We start from the raw sequence: 18,304 nt of genomic DNA on the forward strand, positions 1-18,304 counted from the left end.
ACCAAGAAAAGTGTGACAGAACAATTAATCCAGACAAAGAGAAATATGACCTTCATTAAGGCCTTTCCTAAAGCGTGATTCCTGCAGAACGGCTCATTCATATCTGAGAGAGTGAAGAGGATCAATTTAAAGTTATTCTGCTCATTTTAAACATACAGCAAGAATCGTTCTAATGAGGGAACCTTTGGGCGGAGTTAGTTAGCTAGCTTAGCGCACCGATGTGGTATCCATCTCCTCCTCTGATGAGCTGTGATCAAGGATATTATTTGAAAAGGAATGTTATTCATTATGACTATCGCCTTTTATTAATGTAAAATATGAATCGTAAAAGTAACCAGAACCAGTAGCTTCATAATAAATCTAATAAATAATAATAATAAAAAGGGCATTTACTACCTCTGAAAAGAAGTGGAGTAGAAGTACATAGGGGAAGGAAATGTGAATACTCAATAAAGTACCTCAAATGTGTACAGCTCTTTGTGTACATACATGGATGACGATGTGACTAGGTTCCTCCTCCTCCTTCTCCTCCTCCTCCTCTTTCTCCTCTGTAAGCTGATCTCATCTTGCCATGCAAAGGTCAAAGGTCAGAAGGAACAACAGAAAGTCTGTTTGTAACCAATTAATCATTAATAATACCAACAAACGTCAGTCATCACTTCGATGTGTGTGAATGATTAAGATGTTCAGTTATTGAAGAAATGAATAGATTATTAATGAGATTATGAGTCAGCGGATTGCATTATTGATAAGGCCGAAAAAAAGAGCTCACACACATAATGTTCTTATTTGCATCTTCTGAATGTTTTCTATCTAGTTGATGATTTACTTGCTCCTGAAGCTGAATGACCTTTGACCTTTCAGTCGTCCAGATGTTGTCTTTCCGCCGCTCAAAGTTCCGTCACGTCTTTGGGAAGCCGTCCACCAAGGAGCACAGCTACGCCGGCGTGTCCGTCACCCGCAGCGTCCACGACAACCACCACTGCTCGGCCAATCCCTGCTTCATCGCCGTGGTGACGGAGTGTGCCGGGGGCGGGTCCTTTTTAGTGCTGCCCATTCATCATGTGCGTAGGCCTTTGTCTCCGCCTGTGGGACACCATCACACCTAGAAAGGAGACATGCGACTCACTGTTCAGATGTTACGTACATGCAATCATGAAAAAAACATGTAAAAGTTAACAAGATCCAGAATATGTAAAAGACCAGTTATGCCTTTGTTGACACGGCAGGCTATGGCAGAGGGAACCACCAAGAATTCAAACATACAAAGGAACTCTAGAATACACCTTTCATTCAGCCGTGTTTCCAAATGTCGCTAAAACGGTGAAATAGTGAAATAGTTCACTCTCAGGGAATTAAAATGAGTAAAGATAATTAGTCAATAGTCTACCATTTTAATCCATCTCATGCCTTACTATTAATAAAAGAGTCTGAGGCTAACATTTTCGTTGTGTAAATAAACAGTGAACCCCAAAAAGTTGAAATAGTTTTCTTTGTTAGTTTTGATCTAATAGAACTGAACTCTGACAACTCTGTTGTCTCAGACAGGAAGGGTGGACCCTCAGCACCCAAAGGTGTGCGGTCACAGTGGGAGGGTCCTGGATGTCAAGTGGAACCCGTTTGACGATCACTGCATTGCCTCTTGCTCAGAGGATTGCACTGTAAGCACCATGTCCATTTAGTTTGCTTCAGCCAGCTGAAATGACCCCAAAAGTACAGTAAACACAAGCCAGGACCGTCTGTGTGCAGGTGAAGATCTGGGACATCCCCGTCTGTGGCGTCCAACAGAACCTCACCAAGGCCAGGAAGACTCTGATTGGTCACTGCAGGAGGGTGGCGCTTGTTGAGTGGCATCCGACAGCTCAGAACCTGCTGCTAAGCTCCGCCTACGACTACAAGGTAAAGATCCACATTGGTCAGTGGCAGCCTCAGTCAAAGACCATGATTTGCTCAAAGGGTCTCACAAAATACTTTTGTACAATCAGAGCTCTTCAAGCACCCGTCAGATTCACCACTGAGAGCCATCACAAAGAACGCCGGTTTGGCATCGGTCTCACTTCTCAGAACAGTTGTTTGACTGTTGCTCACACTAAAAACCCTTCAGAGGTGAAGTGCGGCTGAGGTCAAACCACTTTGGACCTCATCTACGGGCAATATTGCACGTGAGCTTCCCCCTGGAGGTCTGCTGGATGAAAGGTTTTTGGGCAGCGCCAGAGGACATGCTAGTAGTCCCTCTGACCTTGTGTTCCCCCTGCTCGGTGCATCGCGCTATGGAACAAGCAGGATGTCCGGTTTGTGAGGAGAGAGAGTGACTGTCACTGAGTCACTGACTGTGTTTGTATCTCTCTCCCTGTGACCGACTTCGGTAGCATTCATCCAAAATCCATCTTTTTGTGTTTTCAGGTTAAACAGTGAAACATCCCTGCCGTTGTCTCTGTCTTTGCCCCAGGTCCTCCTCTGGGATGTGTCCCAGGTAGCCTCAGTGCTCAGGTACCCGGTCCAGGTGGTTCTGATGCCCATCCACCACAGCTGCCCCTCTGATACTCTGCTGCTGTCGGTCAGCTTCAACCGTGACGGCAGCAGGCTGGCAGTCACGTCCAAAGACAGACGGGTCAGAGTACTGGACCCTCGGACAGGAAAGATCCTACAGGTGTGTTTTTGAGGTATTAATTTTGTCTCCAGGTGTGAAATAAGAACATTTACAAATAATGTTCTTACAGGTGTCCAGCAACAAGTCCCACAGAGCCAGCAAAGTTTTATACATTGGAGGGTTGAAGATGCTTCTGTCAACAGGCAGCTCTTCTTGGAACCACAGACAGATCGTCCTCTGGGACCCGGTGAGTCACGAGCGTCAAACAGATTGGTCAGCAGGTGTCCTGAGATGTAGCATACTGCATTGTGCTCCACAGATTGAATAAATGGCATTAAACATACCTGTTTAATTTTCCGCAGGTGGATTTATCTGAGCCACTGTATGAAGAAGACTTGGACGGCTCAGCTGGAGTCCTCTTCCCGTTCTATGACCCGGACACCCACATGCTCTACTTGGCAGGAAAGGTCATACAACCCACACAAGCAACACGTCGACCCACAACTCTTGGATTTGTTTGCTGCAGTTGATTTGTTGCAGACCAAAGTTTTGTTGTAAATGCACTTACACATTGTTGATCTGTTAAAACGTTTACCTGATACTGAATATGCTGCAAATGGGTCAGAAGACCCTGATTTGCTCTTAAATGCTTTGATTTAAGGGGGATGGAAACATCCGGTACTACGAGCTGAGCCCCCACAAACCGTACATCAGCTTCCTGTCGGAGTACAGGTCTCTGCTGCCACAGAAAGGACTCGGTGAGACCAGCACATCGTTTAAATCCTATATTTATAGAACTATAGAACTATATTGAGGTGCATTTGTAGCATTTGAATCCATCTATTGAGCAAGAGATCCATTTCCCATCCTCATCCCTCGAGGGAACCAGTGCTAACTAACAGGTTATTCCTCAAGCAGTGATCACTACAACACCAGCAAGGCCTAAAAGGTTTTTTCCACCTTTTGGCTGGTTGTACTTTACAGAAACAGACACATTAAGCAACCTAATTAACACACAGAGTTAATGAAGACTGGTTACAGCTTTCTGTATCTATTTAGTAAGTCTATTATAGAGCAAAACCCGTCAGTTCACTCGTTCGATGATCCTGTAGTTATTCTAAACTCTTTACACTACTAAGAAAATGCCTAACTGAAGCTAGCTGTAGAGCTCTAACAAAAGAACAACTAGGTGAGTATAATATAATAATAATACAAGTATAATATTTTCTTTAAAACAATTGGGATGGATTAACCCAAAGTATTTTGAAAAAAGAATAATTCAGCCAACAGTAGGAGGAACATTTAAGAAAATATCATTGTGGCGAGCTCTGGATTGCTCTAGATTGCTAGGATTGCAAACTCACTCTAGCAACAGATCCGGACAATTTCAGTAGCTGACCCAAAGACCAACCAAAAACACAATTTTAGACATCAAAATGTCTGTATCTAAATTACCTTTGACCTGTCACTTTAGGTGTGATGCCAAAGCGCGGCCTGGACGTAAGGGCCTGTGAAGTTTTCCGCTTTTACCGACTTATCGCGGTCAACGACCTGGTGGAACCACTCTCAATGATCGTACCCCGAAAGGAAGTGAGCAAACGCGTTGACCCAACCTCTCTCATCTTCGGCATTCACTTATGATCAAGACAGGAACTAGTTGCAATGTTTCCCCCAGGCAGATGCTTTCCAAGAGGATCTGTACCCAATGACAGCCGGAAACCAGGCGGCCATGACGGCTCAAGAGTGGCTGCAGGGCGTCAACAGAAGTCAGTGGTGTATCAGAGCCTGTGTGCCGAAACGATAACCTACTATTTCCTCACTCACCTATCTCCTTCAGGCCCGGTGCTGATGTCGTTGATCCCTGGGACCCAGATAGCCAACCCTTACCCAGAAACCCCTGCTGAGAGAGGGCTGGTGAGGCAGCTGATGAGCCCCCCGAGGTTCCGGGTGGATCTGGCTGTTGGAGCAGTGACCGGACCCAACCTGGACGTCATGCAAGAGGTTTTTATGGCACGCCACAAAAACGCAGTGTTGCCCACAGACTCCACGGACTCTCTGAGCCTCAGCAGCAGTTACGTGTAGTCATTTTTTAATAAAAGACAATCTCCAAAGAACTTCCTTTTTTAGACGTATTAAATCCAAGTGGTGCACTCGACGAAGTCGAACCTGCCCAGTTCTTTACAAAGGGAAAACAATCTCTGGTATTAAATTAAAGACGATTTTTTAGACATTTTCAGTAAACTTGCCTGGTCTCAAAGCTTTGTCCACCTCTCTTTTGTTCTTCGTACTGACCAGCTGATCCTTTCTCGTGAGGCCTTCCTGGAGGAGCAGCTGGCCTACCAGGACACCAAGTACCCCAGGGAGGTGAGCGATCTGTCGGGCTGGCAGCCGGATGAGACCCAGGTCCCGCTGTGGACGTACTGCTGTACTCCACACTGCCCCGAACCCGCGGAGGGGCCCCCGCCTCCTTCAGAGGGCGAGGTGAGGCTCTGATTGGCTGTTTTGGTTGGGGTCTCTCCTCTTCCTGCTAACAAATGTGTTTCTTTCATTGCAGCTCCTGCAGGCTTTTTATAGGCAGCAGGACGATATCAGAGGCCTGAGAGAGCAACTCAATGCCAAAGATGTAAGTCATCAAACACAATAATTAAAGGCCCGAAGATTAAAAGTATCACTAATTTAGGAATCCTTTCTGTTGTGCAGGAGAGGATCAATCAGTTGGAGCTGCACATAAAAAACACCAGAAATAACATGAGGGCCACCTTCTGATCCAACCAATCAGCTCTCACGCTGAACCAATCAGGCTCCTTCAAGGGAACACACGTGACTCTCTCTTGATGTAGTCAAAGTGATGCTGTTGTGTTTGCAGAACCCCACTAGGAGCTCCTCCCCCTCCCCCTCCATGAGGAACGAGAACACAATTACACAATACTGCATTTCACGAGTTACAACCCTGAATGAAGAAGCATTGGTACTATGAGGAAGGTTTACTAATGTAATGTGCCGACGTCATGTTGCACTGTTTGACTGCTCCTGCGATGAAGGACTGCCACTGTAGTGAACACCGAACGATATTCAACTTCATGTAATAAGACATCTCTGCGTCCAACCTTAAGAGAATACAGTTTTTAAATTGTAAAAATACATTTGTTATCATCGTCTTATCTTTATGATCAACAATACAATAAATTAGATCAGATAATAAAACAGTTACAACAAATACCATCAGATAAGAAAATGTCATGAGATGAGATGGTCCATGTAGACTCAAACAGGCCATAAGGCAGGGGAGGCTTAAGGGCGGGGCTACACGCTGATTGACAGGTGTTATCGAGTGTCATATAAGGAGTATGTAAGTCCCTCCACCTCCGTCCTAATATGGTCACTTCCTGTTGCAAAACCACAACTCTTTGTAGTCGCTAAAATGATGGTGTTAAAAACGATGCTTTATATGCGTGATGAGAATGATCCAGCATTTATTACATATCACATAGGAAACATGATTCACCATTATAGGTAGAAGTGTTTGAGGTGCAATGCGTAAAGATGTGTATAGATTAATGACAGACCAGCTTCAATGCTTGAGCTTTTTATTAATGCAAAAAGAAATGTAGAATATACGTGAGGTTGTGCTATAAGCATTCTTTCCAAAAACCACTCTTGTTGAGGCTCAAACACCATCCAGCTTGTGTCACGTGTCGTATCGTTCCTTAAGTAGCGTTACAGCGATAGAGAAGAAAAGAATAGATATAAATACAATCACATGTATTAGAACGCTTGCACCCCCTTTTTCCTAATCAAGGGTTACTCAAGGCCTCGCTGTCAGTCCAGGGATCAGGTTTTCTTGGCACAGATAGACGGTGCCTTAACCCTACACTCCACGTCATCCCAGGCCCGATCACCTGCGAGAGACGAAGAGGAGGGTCATGACGGAAAACCAACCAAAGCCTGGAACCGTCATTAACTCTAGTCAGTTATACTCAATAAAGCCAAAAAACAAGGATTGACTTCAACTAGCCTCGAGTTCTTACCTCCGTGGTTCATACGTAAACAATGCTGCCTGCCTCTGCCGTTGTTGGGCTCTCCAGCGGACCAGAGGATGTAGTCGAACTCAGAGCCATCGGTCCACAGCCATTTCTTCTCCTGAGAGAAAAAGGTCATCCAGAAAGTTATTTATTCAATTCCTAAAATAAGATTAGGTTAGATAAGCTAAGCCTAAACTTGTCTCCCGAGGACAATGCAAAATAGCAATAATAGTAATGAAAGGAGGATGTGAAAATAATAGAAATAGAAAGAGCAATTTTAGGGAGGAAAACGGCCGGTTATGAAGATCATATGATATCAGATAGGAAATGACAGAAAATACTAAGTGAAATGAAGACAAACTATGATTATACGATGTAGTGTAATATTTTATACACAATATAATAAATATAAATATGGTGTGAATTATAACAATCTATTTTGTATACCTCTAAGTGGGGGGGGGGGGGGGTGGTGATGAATAACGTACCTCCTGTGCATCAGAGCCTCCGATCCAGGTGGGTTTGTTCTGGTGACTGCCCTTCATGATCAGGTACTGAATGACACGGTACTCACGGATGTTGTGAACGGATGCGAGGTTCCCCCCTTTGGCCTGGCAGCTTTTCTACAGGACACACACACACACACACACGTTGTTAAGAAAGTAAGAAGGACAGTCGAAAATGTCCACAACCAAATTGGTCTTTAACGTGAACAGAAACTGCTGAGTCATGAGCATTGGTCAGCGGCTTTACCTCGGCTGCCGTCCAGGACATCGGCTTTGGATTGTAACGGAAACAGCGGCCGTTGATCGGGGTCCAACCGTAGCAACAATACGTGGACCTCTTGACCAGGTGACGCTCTGCAGAGACATGTGGAGGCCGGTCATCATGGGGGACAGTGTTACTCTATTACATGTCTTCATTGGGATGTTCCAAAGACACTGTATTATTTCATAACGAAATACAACACAACATCATACAACAGAATGATACAACTATTGTTATTTCTATTTGCATATGAAAGAGATTATCTGCAGATTGCCACAAAGTAAATCAACATCTTGTTAAAACGCATTGACCGAAATTAAGTTAAAAAACGTCTCACCTGTTGGTTCTTGTCCAGGCTGTTCCTCTGCGAGAGCTGGGAGGTTTGTCATTGCAGTTATTGATCTGGATTATTGCTAATCAATGACAATGAATAGATTTGTACCAGTTACTACATCAACTACTCACCAGCAGCTATAGTCAGAGCCATCACGGCACAAAGAAGGGCAGTCACAGTCTTCATGGTGAAGGCAATGAGATGATGTAGATGATGAAGATGAAGACCAACTTTAATGCAAAGGAGGTGAGGATACTGACGTCTGTCAATCAGCCGTCCTGTTATGAGCTGAAGAACGGGAAGAAGACATTAATACGCTCCGTTATCTCCTCATCGCTCACAGAAGAGGGAAGTGAGGACAGATGTGGACACACACTTCTCAGTGCTTCAGATGCAGACATGTGCACGCACACACACCGCAATGAAGGACAACTTGTCTCCCAAATCGAGTCAAAGTGTCCCTTCAATCTGGAGGACTTCCTGCAGCCCGACGGGTCCAACAAAGACACTAAAGACTTGTTTGTTTGTCCTTTTAATAACTACGACGCCATCTTGTTGCGCTGCATGGCCTCAGACAACACACACACAGACACACACACACACCCACACACACACACACAAACACAGACACACACACACACACACACACCCACACACAGAGACACAGACACACACACACACAGACACACACACACCCACACACACACAAACACAGACACACACACACACACAGACACACACACACACCCACACACACACACAGACACACACACACACACACACACACACACACAAACACACACACAGACACACGCACAGACCGACACGCATAGACGCACACAAAAACAGCCACACACACACACACACAGACACACACACAAACACACACAGACACACGCACAGACCGACACGCATAGACGCACACAAACACAGCCACACACCCACACACACACACACACACAGACACACACACCCACACACACACAGACACACACACACACCCACACACACACACACACAGACACACACACAAACACACACAGACACACGCACAGACCGACACGCATAGACGCACACAAACACAGCCACACACCCACACACACAAACACACACAGACACACGCACAGACCGACACGCATAGACGCACACAAACACAGCCACACACTGACACACACACACAAACACAGACACACACACACACACAGACACACAAACACACACACACACAGACAGACAGACACAAACACACACATTGACACACACAGACACACTCACACACATACACATAGACACACACACACATACACGCGCACACACACACACACATAGACACACACACAAACACAGACACACACACAAACACACAAACACACACGCTGACACACACACACACACACATACACGTGCACACACACACATAGACATACACGCGCACACACACAAACACACACAGACACACACACACACATACACGTGCACACACACACACACACATAGACACACACACACACACAGACAGAAATATATAGACACACACAGACACGCACACACACACACACACACACACACAGACACACACACAGACAGACAGACACGCATAGACACACACACACAAACAGACACACACACACATTGACACACACACACACAGACACACGCACACACACACATAGACACACACACACATACACGCGCACACACACACACACACACATAGACACACACCAAACACAGACACATATTTGTGTATACAGTAATCCCTCGTTTATCGCGGGGGTTACGTTCCGAAAATGACCCGCGATAAGTGAAATCCGCGAAATAGAAAACTTTTTTTTTCTTTCAATTAGCAACTATTACATGTATACAAATACAGTGACTCACGTGTAGGCCGTTTCACTGCTCTTCAGACTGGGCCGCTGCATCCTGACTGCGCTCTGCAGTGTTCTCTTCTTCTGAAGCCCGCGGTGCAGGTGTGTTTGTTCGGGAGAAGAACATAGTGATAGGCAGCTGTTGTCGCTCTTTTTTCTTCTTTGCAAAAAGATCCTTGTACACCGACATGCCACCATCGATTACGTTGGAGAACTGTAATGAACGGCTCATCAAAGGGTCCCATTCCTCAGCTACTCGCTTAAGTTCAGTGGCCATTCGCACCATGGTTGCTAAGCGACCAAGCGTTAGTCCTTCCTCCTCATCTCTCGTGTCCTCTTCTCCCTCTTCTCTTTCATCGTCGCTTTGTGGCTTTGTCATTTCTGCCAGCTCTGCATCGGTCAGCGGATGTGCGTCTCCATCAATCAGGGCGTTTATGTCATCCGGACTCATGTCATTAAAGCCGTCTCCTCCAATCTGTTTAGCCAGATTCACAGCTGTTTCTACGGCAGAGTGGTGGACCTCGTCAAGCGAGCCTCCGGTTGCGTTTTGCACTGCCTCTGGCCATAGTTTTTTTCCAGCAGGCCTTCAGAGTTTCCGTTTTTATTTCCTGAATGGCCCTCTGAATATTTTGGAGAAGCGGGAGTGAGTTTTTAGCGAATCAGAATGCAGAGCACAATGCACCAAAAAAAAAAAAAAAATGCATTATGAAAATCCGCGAAATAGCGAATCCGCAATAAGTGAAGTCAATAATTTGATTTTCACACTAACCTAACGCACACACACACTGCTCCCATGTGCACAACACTACACAACGATGTATGTATACAGTCAAATGTAAAATCAACCTACGTTTCTCAAACAATGGGGCGCACCCCTCGAGTGGGTCGCAGAGGTATTAAAGGTGGGGCACATTAGAAAGTACACAGTTATTTTATTTCAATAACTGTATTGAGAAGTACACACCCTGCTGTTGCCCCTCACAACCAAAATCAGAAGAAGCCGAGAGGCTGCAGCAGGTCGAATAGAAGTGGAAGCCGTCTGCTAAGAAAACGTGTTTCATGAGCATGAGGCGGCTCATTCATATCTGCACTCTTTTTGGTTTCCCAGGAAGCGTTTGTTTGACCTGTGGAATCAGTGGATGTCCTTGATGAAGGGATGTCCTGCTCGTCTCAGAGCGGAATGCACCAGTAGAAGCTTCATCAGCACCACGGGCCCTTTGACATCGGACCAAGCCTTTCCCTTCAGATCATCTGCGCTTCCTAACGACCAACAACTGTCGCCTTGTTCTCGTTACATGTGAACAGTCCTCACAATGTTTCCAGGTAAAAGATTAGATGAGTAGAAAGTCTGCAGCTGAATGTGGAATCAAAAACAGGATGTTCATCATGGCGCGAAGCTGCTGCAGTCTGATGGTGGTGGAGGTTAACCGATGGAGTCTGATGAAGGCGTAGCTTCACTTCTCTTTCGAGGGCTTTGAAAGCACCTCGTGGCTCTCGAGGCGCTCTGGGCGGCGAGATACCGCGACAGGGATGTGACAGTCATGGCGAAAACGTACACTTTTTAGCCATTTGTTTGATGAACCCAGGATAAGAAGGTTATCTAAATGACACCTTCTTCACAACAAAAACCTCATTATGCAACATTCAAACTCATTATGAGTTTTTTTAGTCGGCTCAACTTCTGCATTTGGAAATGTTCTTTAATAATAAATAAATTACTTTTAATATAGTGATTCTCCCTAATATGCTCCAGGAAAAATACAAATAAGACACTGCTGTAAGGTGTTGTGCTAGATTAACAATCTGCACATTATTATTATAATTTTTTGTCCTTTTATTTTATTTTCAGTATTCACAGTCAAATTTCGCCAAATTGACCCAATTGGACAAGAAAGTAGAAACTATTAACTATCATGTTATTTCTACTGGAGGGAGCACTAACCCACCAAGTTGGATAACGTCTCTCGGTTTGCGTTTGTAACCTTCGTTCACTGAAGGCAACGAGACGCTGCGTAAAACGCTGTGGGAACTGCCCTGTGTGACCGTGTCATGACGCACGTGTGAAAATAACCAATGGCGAGCTGGTACGTCATAGCGGGGACACCGGACCAGGGCACTATAAAGCGACCCGAAGGTCAGGACCATTCATCTCTAAAATGCCGAATCGAGTGCCACGGGCAGGCCGGGAGTATGGCAGAACGTTTACGCAGCGTCTTGTTCCCTTCAGGGAACGAAGGTTACATACGTAACCGAGAGACGTTCCCTCTCAGGGAACTCGAGCTGCGTAAAACGCTGTGTGAACACTTATACCAACTCAGCATACGAGCAGGTGCCGGGTGTGAAGTTTTCAAAAACGCACATTCGACGAGAGCACCCGTGCTCTAGGCGAGGGTCAGTCCCGAAAGGAGGGCTTCTGCAGCCGCCACACCCCGATAGTATGGGCCCGGACAGCCGAGATGCGGGCTGACCGGCCGATTCATAAGCAAGTGTCATGGCAATAACCATTCACTTGCTGCGGCTCGGGTATACGCCTCGTCCGACGTCAGGAACGAAGGACAGGGTGCCACAAAGGAAGAGAGATGCGCCAAAGGCAGACGGGAAGACCTGTGGAACCATAGCAGGACCTCCAGTACTGAACCGGCAGTTAACTGGGTCCGCAGTTGTTCCTACAGCAGGTGGCACCATCTACTGGCATACGCCCCGCAAACCATACGCGGGCCAGCCAGAACGGGGCTACTAACAGTAGGCTGACTCCGTCCTGACGGACCCTATCCAGAACTCCTGGGAGCAGAGCAACCGGGGGGGAAGCGTACAGGCGCATGCTTTTTGGCCATGCCTGTCCCAAAGCATCCAAGCCGAGAGGGGCGGGGTGCGTGCGGGAGAACCACCGAGGACAATGAGTTGTCTCTGCAGAGGCAAATAGGTCCACATCGGCGTAGCCGAAGTGACCCCAAAGGAACTCCACCGCCTCTGGGTGGAGTCTCCGGTCCCCGGGCCTCGGCCCCTGCCTCGACAGGGTATCTGCATAATCGCACCCCAGCCCGTGAGGGAAGCGTCTGTCGTGAGGATGACCCGGCGACAGATCGCCCCTAAAACGAGCCCTTGGGCTAGAAACCCAGGGTGCCTCCATTTGACCAAGGCCCTCAGAAAGCGCAGAGTGACTTTGATCAGGCTCCTCGGAGCCGGAAAAACGTGAGAGCGGCGTCTCGTCCGGGGTGGAGGAAGCCGCGGAGCGTGCCTCCGCCTCCGGAAACGAGCGACTGGATCCCATGGTGAAGGGCCGGGAAAAGGCGTCAGCCGTCCCGGAATCCTCCGTGAGATCCATTTGTGATCCCCAGGAAGGCCACCGGGACTCCGCCTCGGCATGAGCCGAACATAAAACTGAAAAACTTCACACGCACTAGATGAAGGCACAGAGAAAAATGGTCCTGCCCTTCGGGTCCCTTTATAGCGCCCTGGTCCAGCGTCCCCGCTATGACGTACCAGCTCGCCATTGGTTAATTTTCACACGCGCTTCATGACGCGGTCACGCAGGGGCGTTCCCACAGCGTTTTACGCAGCTCGAGTGCCCTGATAAGGAGCACAACACTTTTGTATTGTTGTAACTATTTCACACAGTTTGCTGATCAGAGGAGTCAGCTTCATGTCTTCAGGGAGTTCAAACCCTTTCTAATCGAGACCAGTTCACACAAAAAATGTGCAAATATGGCCAAGACATTAAGAAATAATATGTGGTGTGTAAAATATAAACTAAATAAAACTGTGTTTCCCTTGTTTTGCTTTGAATGTCGCTTCATGTGACTTGTGACCTGCTCTGTTCGTTTGGGGGGGTGGTACCGGTGTCTGGATGAAGATGACATTTGCTTCAATTTATAATTGATGCATTGTTCATTTGGTGAGTTTTGTTAAGGGGTTTTAGTTCTGAGGAGTTAAATCACCAGGCTCCACCTGCCAGCTCCACCTTTGATCTCCACCTGCAGGCTCCCACCTTGGTGTCCTGGAGCAAAGGACGAGCTGATGAACCCTTACATGAACTCTTCAACCACTTCTGGGCTAAAATGCCTGTGGTATGTTTCGCAATCACACATTTAACAAGATAAACACACAGCTTATGGAATATAAAATATATCAAAACACTGCCCCCCAGTGTTCAAAATACAAGTAGAGCGCAGATTGTTCAAGACAAGGCCCTTTCTCAATATGCGTTGTTGTGTGGACTTTTGTTCTCGTGGACTCGTGAAACGTCATCAGTCGCAGCCCGAGTTCTGATCCAAGTCCGCTTCTGGCCGAGAACGGTCATAATACCCGGATGTGACTCGCCCCGCCCATTTTACCGGGCATGCATCGGAGCTCGTCTGTTCTTGTGAGAGCCAAATATCCCAGAATGCATTTCACCTCAGCAACAGGCAACAACGACACAGGAAAATAAACACAACTTTATGTCGAAGTTTTTAAATACTACTTTATTTAAGTAACGTAATTTCATTTTATGACAGTAGTTAGTTGTTAAAGCAACTTTTGTTGTTTAAGCAAATGTTTGTCAACATTCAGCCTTCGTAACAATGTGCTCCGTGGATGGAGATGTGAGGTGTAGTTCACGCACCGTCAGACCCTCCAGCACCGGGCGGTCAGCTCATCTCAGCCCGCACAGAGGAGCCTGTTTTTGGGGAGTCTTCTGTGAAATGCTCCGCTGGTTTTCACGTCTCCGTAGCGGTTATACGCGAGATTTAACTGTACTATAACGAGTCTTCATACGTTTTAATGTGGTGTCAGAGACTGATGTTGTTCACCGGTTACGTCTGTTTGAGGACAGAGTTTAGATTCATAACTTCATGTTTAAATGTAACTTTAACGTATTGTCTGTATCCACAGAGTGCAGCTTGTTTATTGTCCATCATTGTGCATTAAAACTAACGATGTTTTAATTAAAGGACACGAGGAGACCGTCCCTAAAACCGGCAGCAGAACATTAGCTTCAAAGAAACTCGGAAGCTCTGAATTATAATTATAATGAATAAAAAAATTCCACATATGAATTATTGTATAGTTCTCTGTAAGATCTTTGATGTGTGGTCAGCAGCTTGCTGTAGGAGGACCACTACACTGATTATCAGCCTCTGGATGTTTGAGTAACAAGACAAACAGTATGTGTGTGTGCATTCAAATATTTTAGTATAATAGTTAATTTTTTGTTACTGTATCCAACCTCCTCCTGAAATGATAAAGCTAATTATTTTATGACTGATTATATATATGGTGCTCAATATAATATATACCAGTTCTAATTTTAAATGAAAATGAGACAAAAGCTTGTTGATAATAAAATATTAGTCAAAAACTAAATTAAAACGTATTAGCAAGACCAGCTGACGTGGTGACGTCATCAAGTCAGCTGCTGTTCCAAATCTTCCGTTCTCCGTTCTCCCGAACCTGCGAGTCAGGACTCCCGAGTCTATTCTCGGGGGAACGCAAGTCCGTTCTCGCCATCTCAGGTTTTGAGAAATGACCCATGATGCTGCGCTCAACTCAAGCTATTTGTCCGCTTCACAGGTCATGAGGCCAAAGTGTCCTTTGAGATGCACAAATGGTCCACATCCGCTCCCTTTTGTCTTTAATGTCCAGAACAGCATTCATATTGTAAATAACCAGGAAAAACCTTTTCCCCTCCCAAAGACATGGTCCTGTCTTATAGTGATTGAAACATGTTCCTGTCTATCATATTCAGTATTTTTGATATACACATATTCTTTTGTTCATGTGTTTGTTTAGTGGTCTAATGGTTCATTGATTATGTCAATCAGCACTGATTCAAATGGGGGGAAGGAGCCTTTCCATTTGATCAAGTGCACGTTGTCATCAATGCTCTTCAGACTCTCGTCCTTCTCGTCATCTCTCTGACGGAGGGGAACCCAGCGTCTCTTTTTAGGACATGTTGTCTATTTTCATCCCTCCCGACCAACCTCTGCAGGAAGAGGAAGGGGAGGCTGTGAGCCACGTCTCATGAGGTCTGATCTCAGTCTGCAGCAGGCATCATGGAGGTCACAGCTCTCTGCTTCACCCTGAGTGAGTACTGAGTCTTTGTCTTATTCTCTCCTTGTGGACACTGAGGCTGCACCTCATGTCTCTTTGTGTGTCTCTCCAGTGGTGGAGCTGCTGGTCCTGCTGGTGGACCCCCGTTGCTTTGCTCAGAGACCTGGTAAGAAGGACTTCCTTTGGTCCGTGTGACCTTCTGAACGATGACTTTAATGCCTACGGATTATAACACAGTTCTATGAACACGCATCGCTCCACCAGCTGCTGATACTCGTGTCCCCGTGTCCATAAGACACTCACTGCTCTGTGTCTCCGTCTCACATGCAGCTCTTCCTCGGGTTCTTCCAGACAGACTGCAGTTCTTTGAATATGAGTCTGTGAGTGTAGACTGTGCAGAGTCCTCTGGATCGACTGATTGGAGAGTGATGAGGAAACAGAACCAGACACAACCAAAGAGGTCCAAGAGCTGGAACTCCTCGTCCCCGTCCGTCTCCATCCATCCAGCCTTTAGCTATGACAGTGGAGAGTACTGGTGTGAAGACGCAGAGGGAAGCACCAGTGATGCCCTCAACATCACCGTCACTGGTAGGTGGAGGAAATGATGGATTTAATAAAACAGCTAAAAGGAGGTTTCATTGACGCAGTGGCTGCTTGGTGTAATAGAGTCAATATAGGTGCAGCACTCTCTAGCTCCAACTCTATTTATAGACATAAATATATACGTCTAAAGGTAATAAATCAGGAATAAATTCCCTTCTGAGTGACAGATGATTCGTTCATAGAGGGTGACTTAAATTACTGTAGAATTAAAACACATAAATTTATAAAATGATCTGTATAAAATGAATACAGGAACACATCGACGCAATCTTATCAATTAATAACCATCCTTGTTGTTTTACTCTTTTCTCAATGAAGCATCTCCTGTTGGACCTTGTTGATCTGGTTCATTATAAAGTTTATCTCTGGTGTTAATCCTTTAAACATTACCCCCTCTTGTACAGATGGCTCCGTCATCCTGGACGTTCCTGCTCGCCCTGTGGAGGAAGGAGGTCACCTGATCCTCCGCTGTGAGAAGAAAGATGACCTCAAACCAATCGCAGACTTCTACAGAGACGGCTCCCACCTGGGGACACGGTATGACGCCACGCTGACGGTCACAAACGTCTCCAAGGAGGACGCAGGACTCTACTGGTGCAGCGTCTCTGGAGCCGGGGACTCCCCACGGAGCCGACTGGGGGTCCGGAACCAGACTGCAGGTGTTTGGGGTTCTTTGGACGTTTTTTCTGTCTCCAGCTTAAAGACAGATGTTGACACCAAACTCTTTTTTCCATCAGCAGATGTGGAGACTCGTCCTACCCCGACTACCCCCACCCCCACCTTTCTCTCCCCCACCCTTCTCTCCCCCACCAGCCTCTTCCCTCTGCTCGGGGTAGTTGTTGGCGTGTTGGTGGGGGCTCTGCTTCTGCTGGGGGGGCTTCTCCTCTATAGGAACCGTAGAGGTACTCTCTCCTGTAGTGTCCTCTTCTTCTCTGGGATCCTACTGAAGTTTCTTTTTTGCAGTCTGAGACTCAATGAAGCTACTAATAATTAGCTTATTTGCAGCTAATAGAAAATATTCATTGTAAAACCATTAATTATCATTTAAAAAGCAGAATTTTTAGTCTTTTTAGTAAATTTCTCCTCTTAAGAATCAAACATTTTAACAACATCCTTCCCACTACTTATCTCTTTTTTTGAGCATTGTTTGTTTTTTAACTATTTGGCATCCTGAGAGTGAGAGTCGTGTCACATCGTCTTCACATGTGCTGCTCTTAGCACGTTAGCGTCATGTATTTTAGTCTGTTGTTTGTTGCTTATGATCCAGCCTCAGGACAGGAAGCTGTCGATCAGCACCATGTGACGTATGCTGTGGTCAAAGAGAAGCCGAGGGAGAACAAAGGTACGTTGAGTTTGTGCGATGTCTTTTTTGTTATATTTGAAGTTATAGACTTTGTGTTTAATTCTTGACATTTTCCCGTAAATGAGGATTAAACAGCTGCCCGTGTGAACTGTTTTGTGTCAAGAGTCTTGTGTAGGAGGTCCAGACCTTGAGACGTACGCTGTGGTCCAGAAGAAGAAGAACGGTACGTTGATCGAGTGCGACGTCTTACAGCTCCAGATTTGTCTTTGAGTCATATGTTTATATTTAAAGCCTGTAGACGACATTTACCTCGTTAATGAGCATTATACAGCTGCCCGTGTTAACTGTTTTGGTTCCAGTGTCCTTGAGACCAGACCACGAGACGTACGCTGTGGTCCAGAAGAAGAAGAAGAAAGGTACCTCATATCTTCCAGCCTGTGGGGCTCACTCTTCCTGTGGTTTTCTGTGTCACATTGGTGCTGAGAGGTGATATATTTGGACCCATATTGTCAAACCACATTAACGGCATAGTTTCAGTCACGTCTGCGAGAGAGGAGCTCATGTGTAGAGACGAAGCTTCTTGAACTTAACCAGGAATACTGATTGAGATCATCTGTCCCCCAAACAGAACCACGACGGCCACAAGAAGACGCTGTTTACTCTTTTGTGTCTTAGACAACTTTGGATGGAACTCCATGAAATGTCGTTCAGAAGCCAAATGGTTCTTTGACGTCCTGATGATCAATCGTTTGGTTCAAAACCAGATGCCTTCAAAACGAGGGACGT

At 46.0% G+C, this 18,304-nt stretch overlaps 3 protein-coding genes across 3 annotated transcripts; 2 read left to right on the forward strand and 1 right to left on the reverse strand.

The window, feature by feature from the left end:
- Positions 1–570: 570 nt before the first annotated feature.
- LOC119222939 (coronin-2B-like) lies at positions 571–5,691 on the forward strand. The gene is made up of 13 exons (XM_037479961.2): positions 571–1,064; positions 1,545–1,661; positions 1,750–1,899; positions 2,450–2,650; positions 2,721–2,837; positions 2,953–3,057; positions 3,252–3,348; positions 4,065–4,180; positions 4,266–4,356; positions 4,428–4,591; positions 4,904–5,071; positions 5,145–5,213; positions 5,291–5,691. Exons 1-13 carry the CDS (start codon positions 846–848, stop codon positions 5,354–5,356), a joined length of 1,680 nt encoding a protein of 559 aa, XP_037335858.2. The 5' UTR covers positions 571–845; the 3' UTR covers positions 5,357–5,691.
- Positions 5,692–5,805: 114 nt separating this feature from the next.
- On the reverse strand, positions 5,806–10,021 carry LOC119223066 (galactose-specific lectin nattectin-like). The gene is made up of 7 exons (XM_062560509.1): positions 9,596–10,021; positions 7,846–8,002; positions 7,718–7,753; positions 7,366–7,472; positions 7,101–7,235; positions 6,619–6,730; positions 5,806–6,489 (listed from the first exon to the last, which is right to left on the reverse strand). The coding sequence occupies exons 2-7, from the start codon at positions 7,898–7,900 to the stop codon at positions 6,422–6,424; spliced, it is 513 nt and encodes a 170-aa protein (XP_062416493.1). The 5' UTR covers positions 7,901–8,002; positions 9,596–10,021; the 3' UTR covers positions 5,806–6,421.
- Positions 10,022–15,613: 5,592 nt separating this feature from the next.
- LOC119221814 (high affinity immunoglobulin gamma Fc receptor I-like) lies at positions 15,614–17,051 on the forward strand. The gene is made up of 5 exons (XM_062562460.1): positions 15,614–15,645; positions 15,725–15,778; positions 15,943–16,200; positions 16,620–16,874; positions 17,029–17,051. Exons 1-5 carry the CDS (start codon positions 15,615–15,617, stop codon positions 17,049–17,051), a joined length of 621 nt encoding a protein of 206 aa, XP_062418444.1. The 5' UTR covers position 15,614.
- The last annotated feature ends 1,253 nt before the right edge of the window (positions 17,052–18,304 follow it).

Source organism: Pungitius pungitius, chromosome 1 (genome assembly GCF_949316345.1).
Source record: "Pungitius pungitius chromosome 1, fPunPun2.1, whole genome shotgun sequence".
Lineage (NCBI taxonomy): Eukaryota > Metazoa > Chordata > Actinopteri > Perciformes > Gasterosteidae > Pungitius > Pungitius pungitius.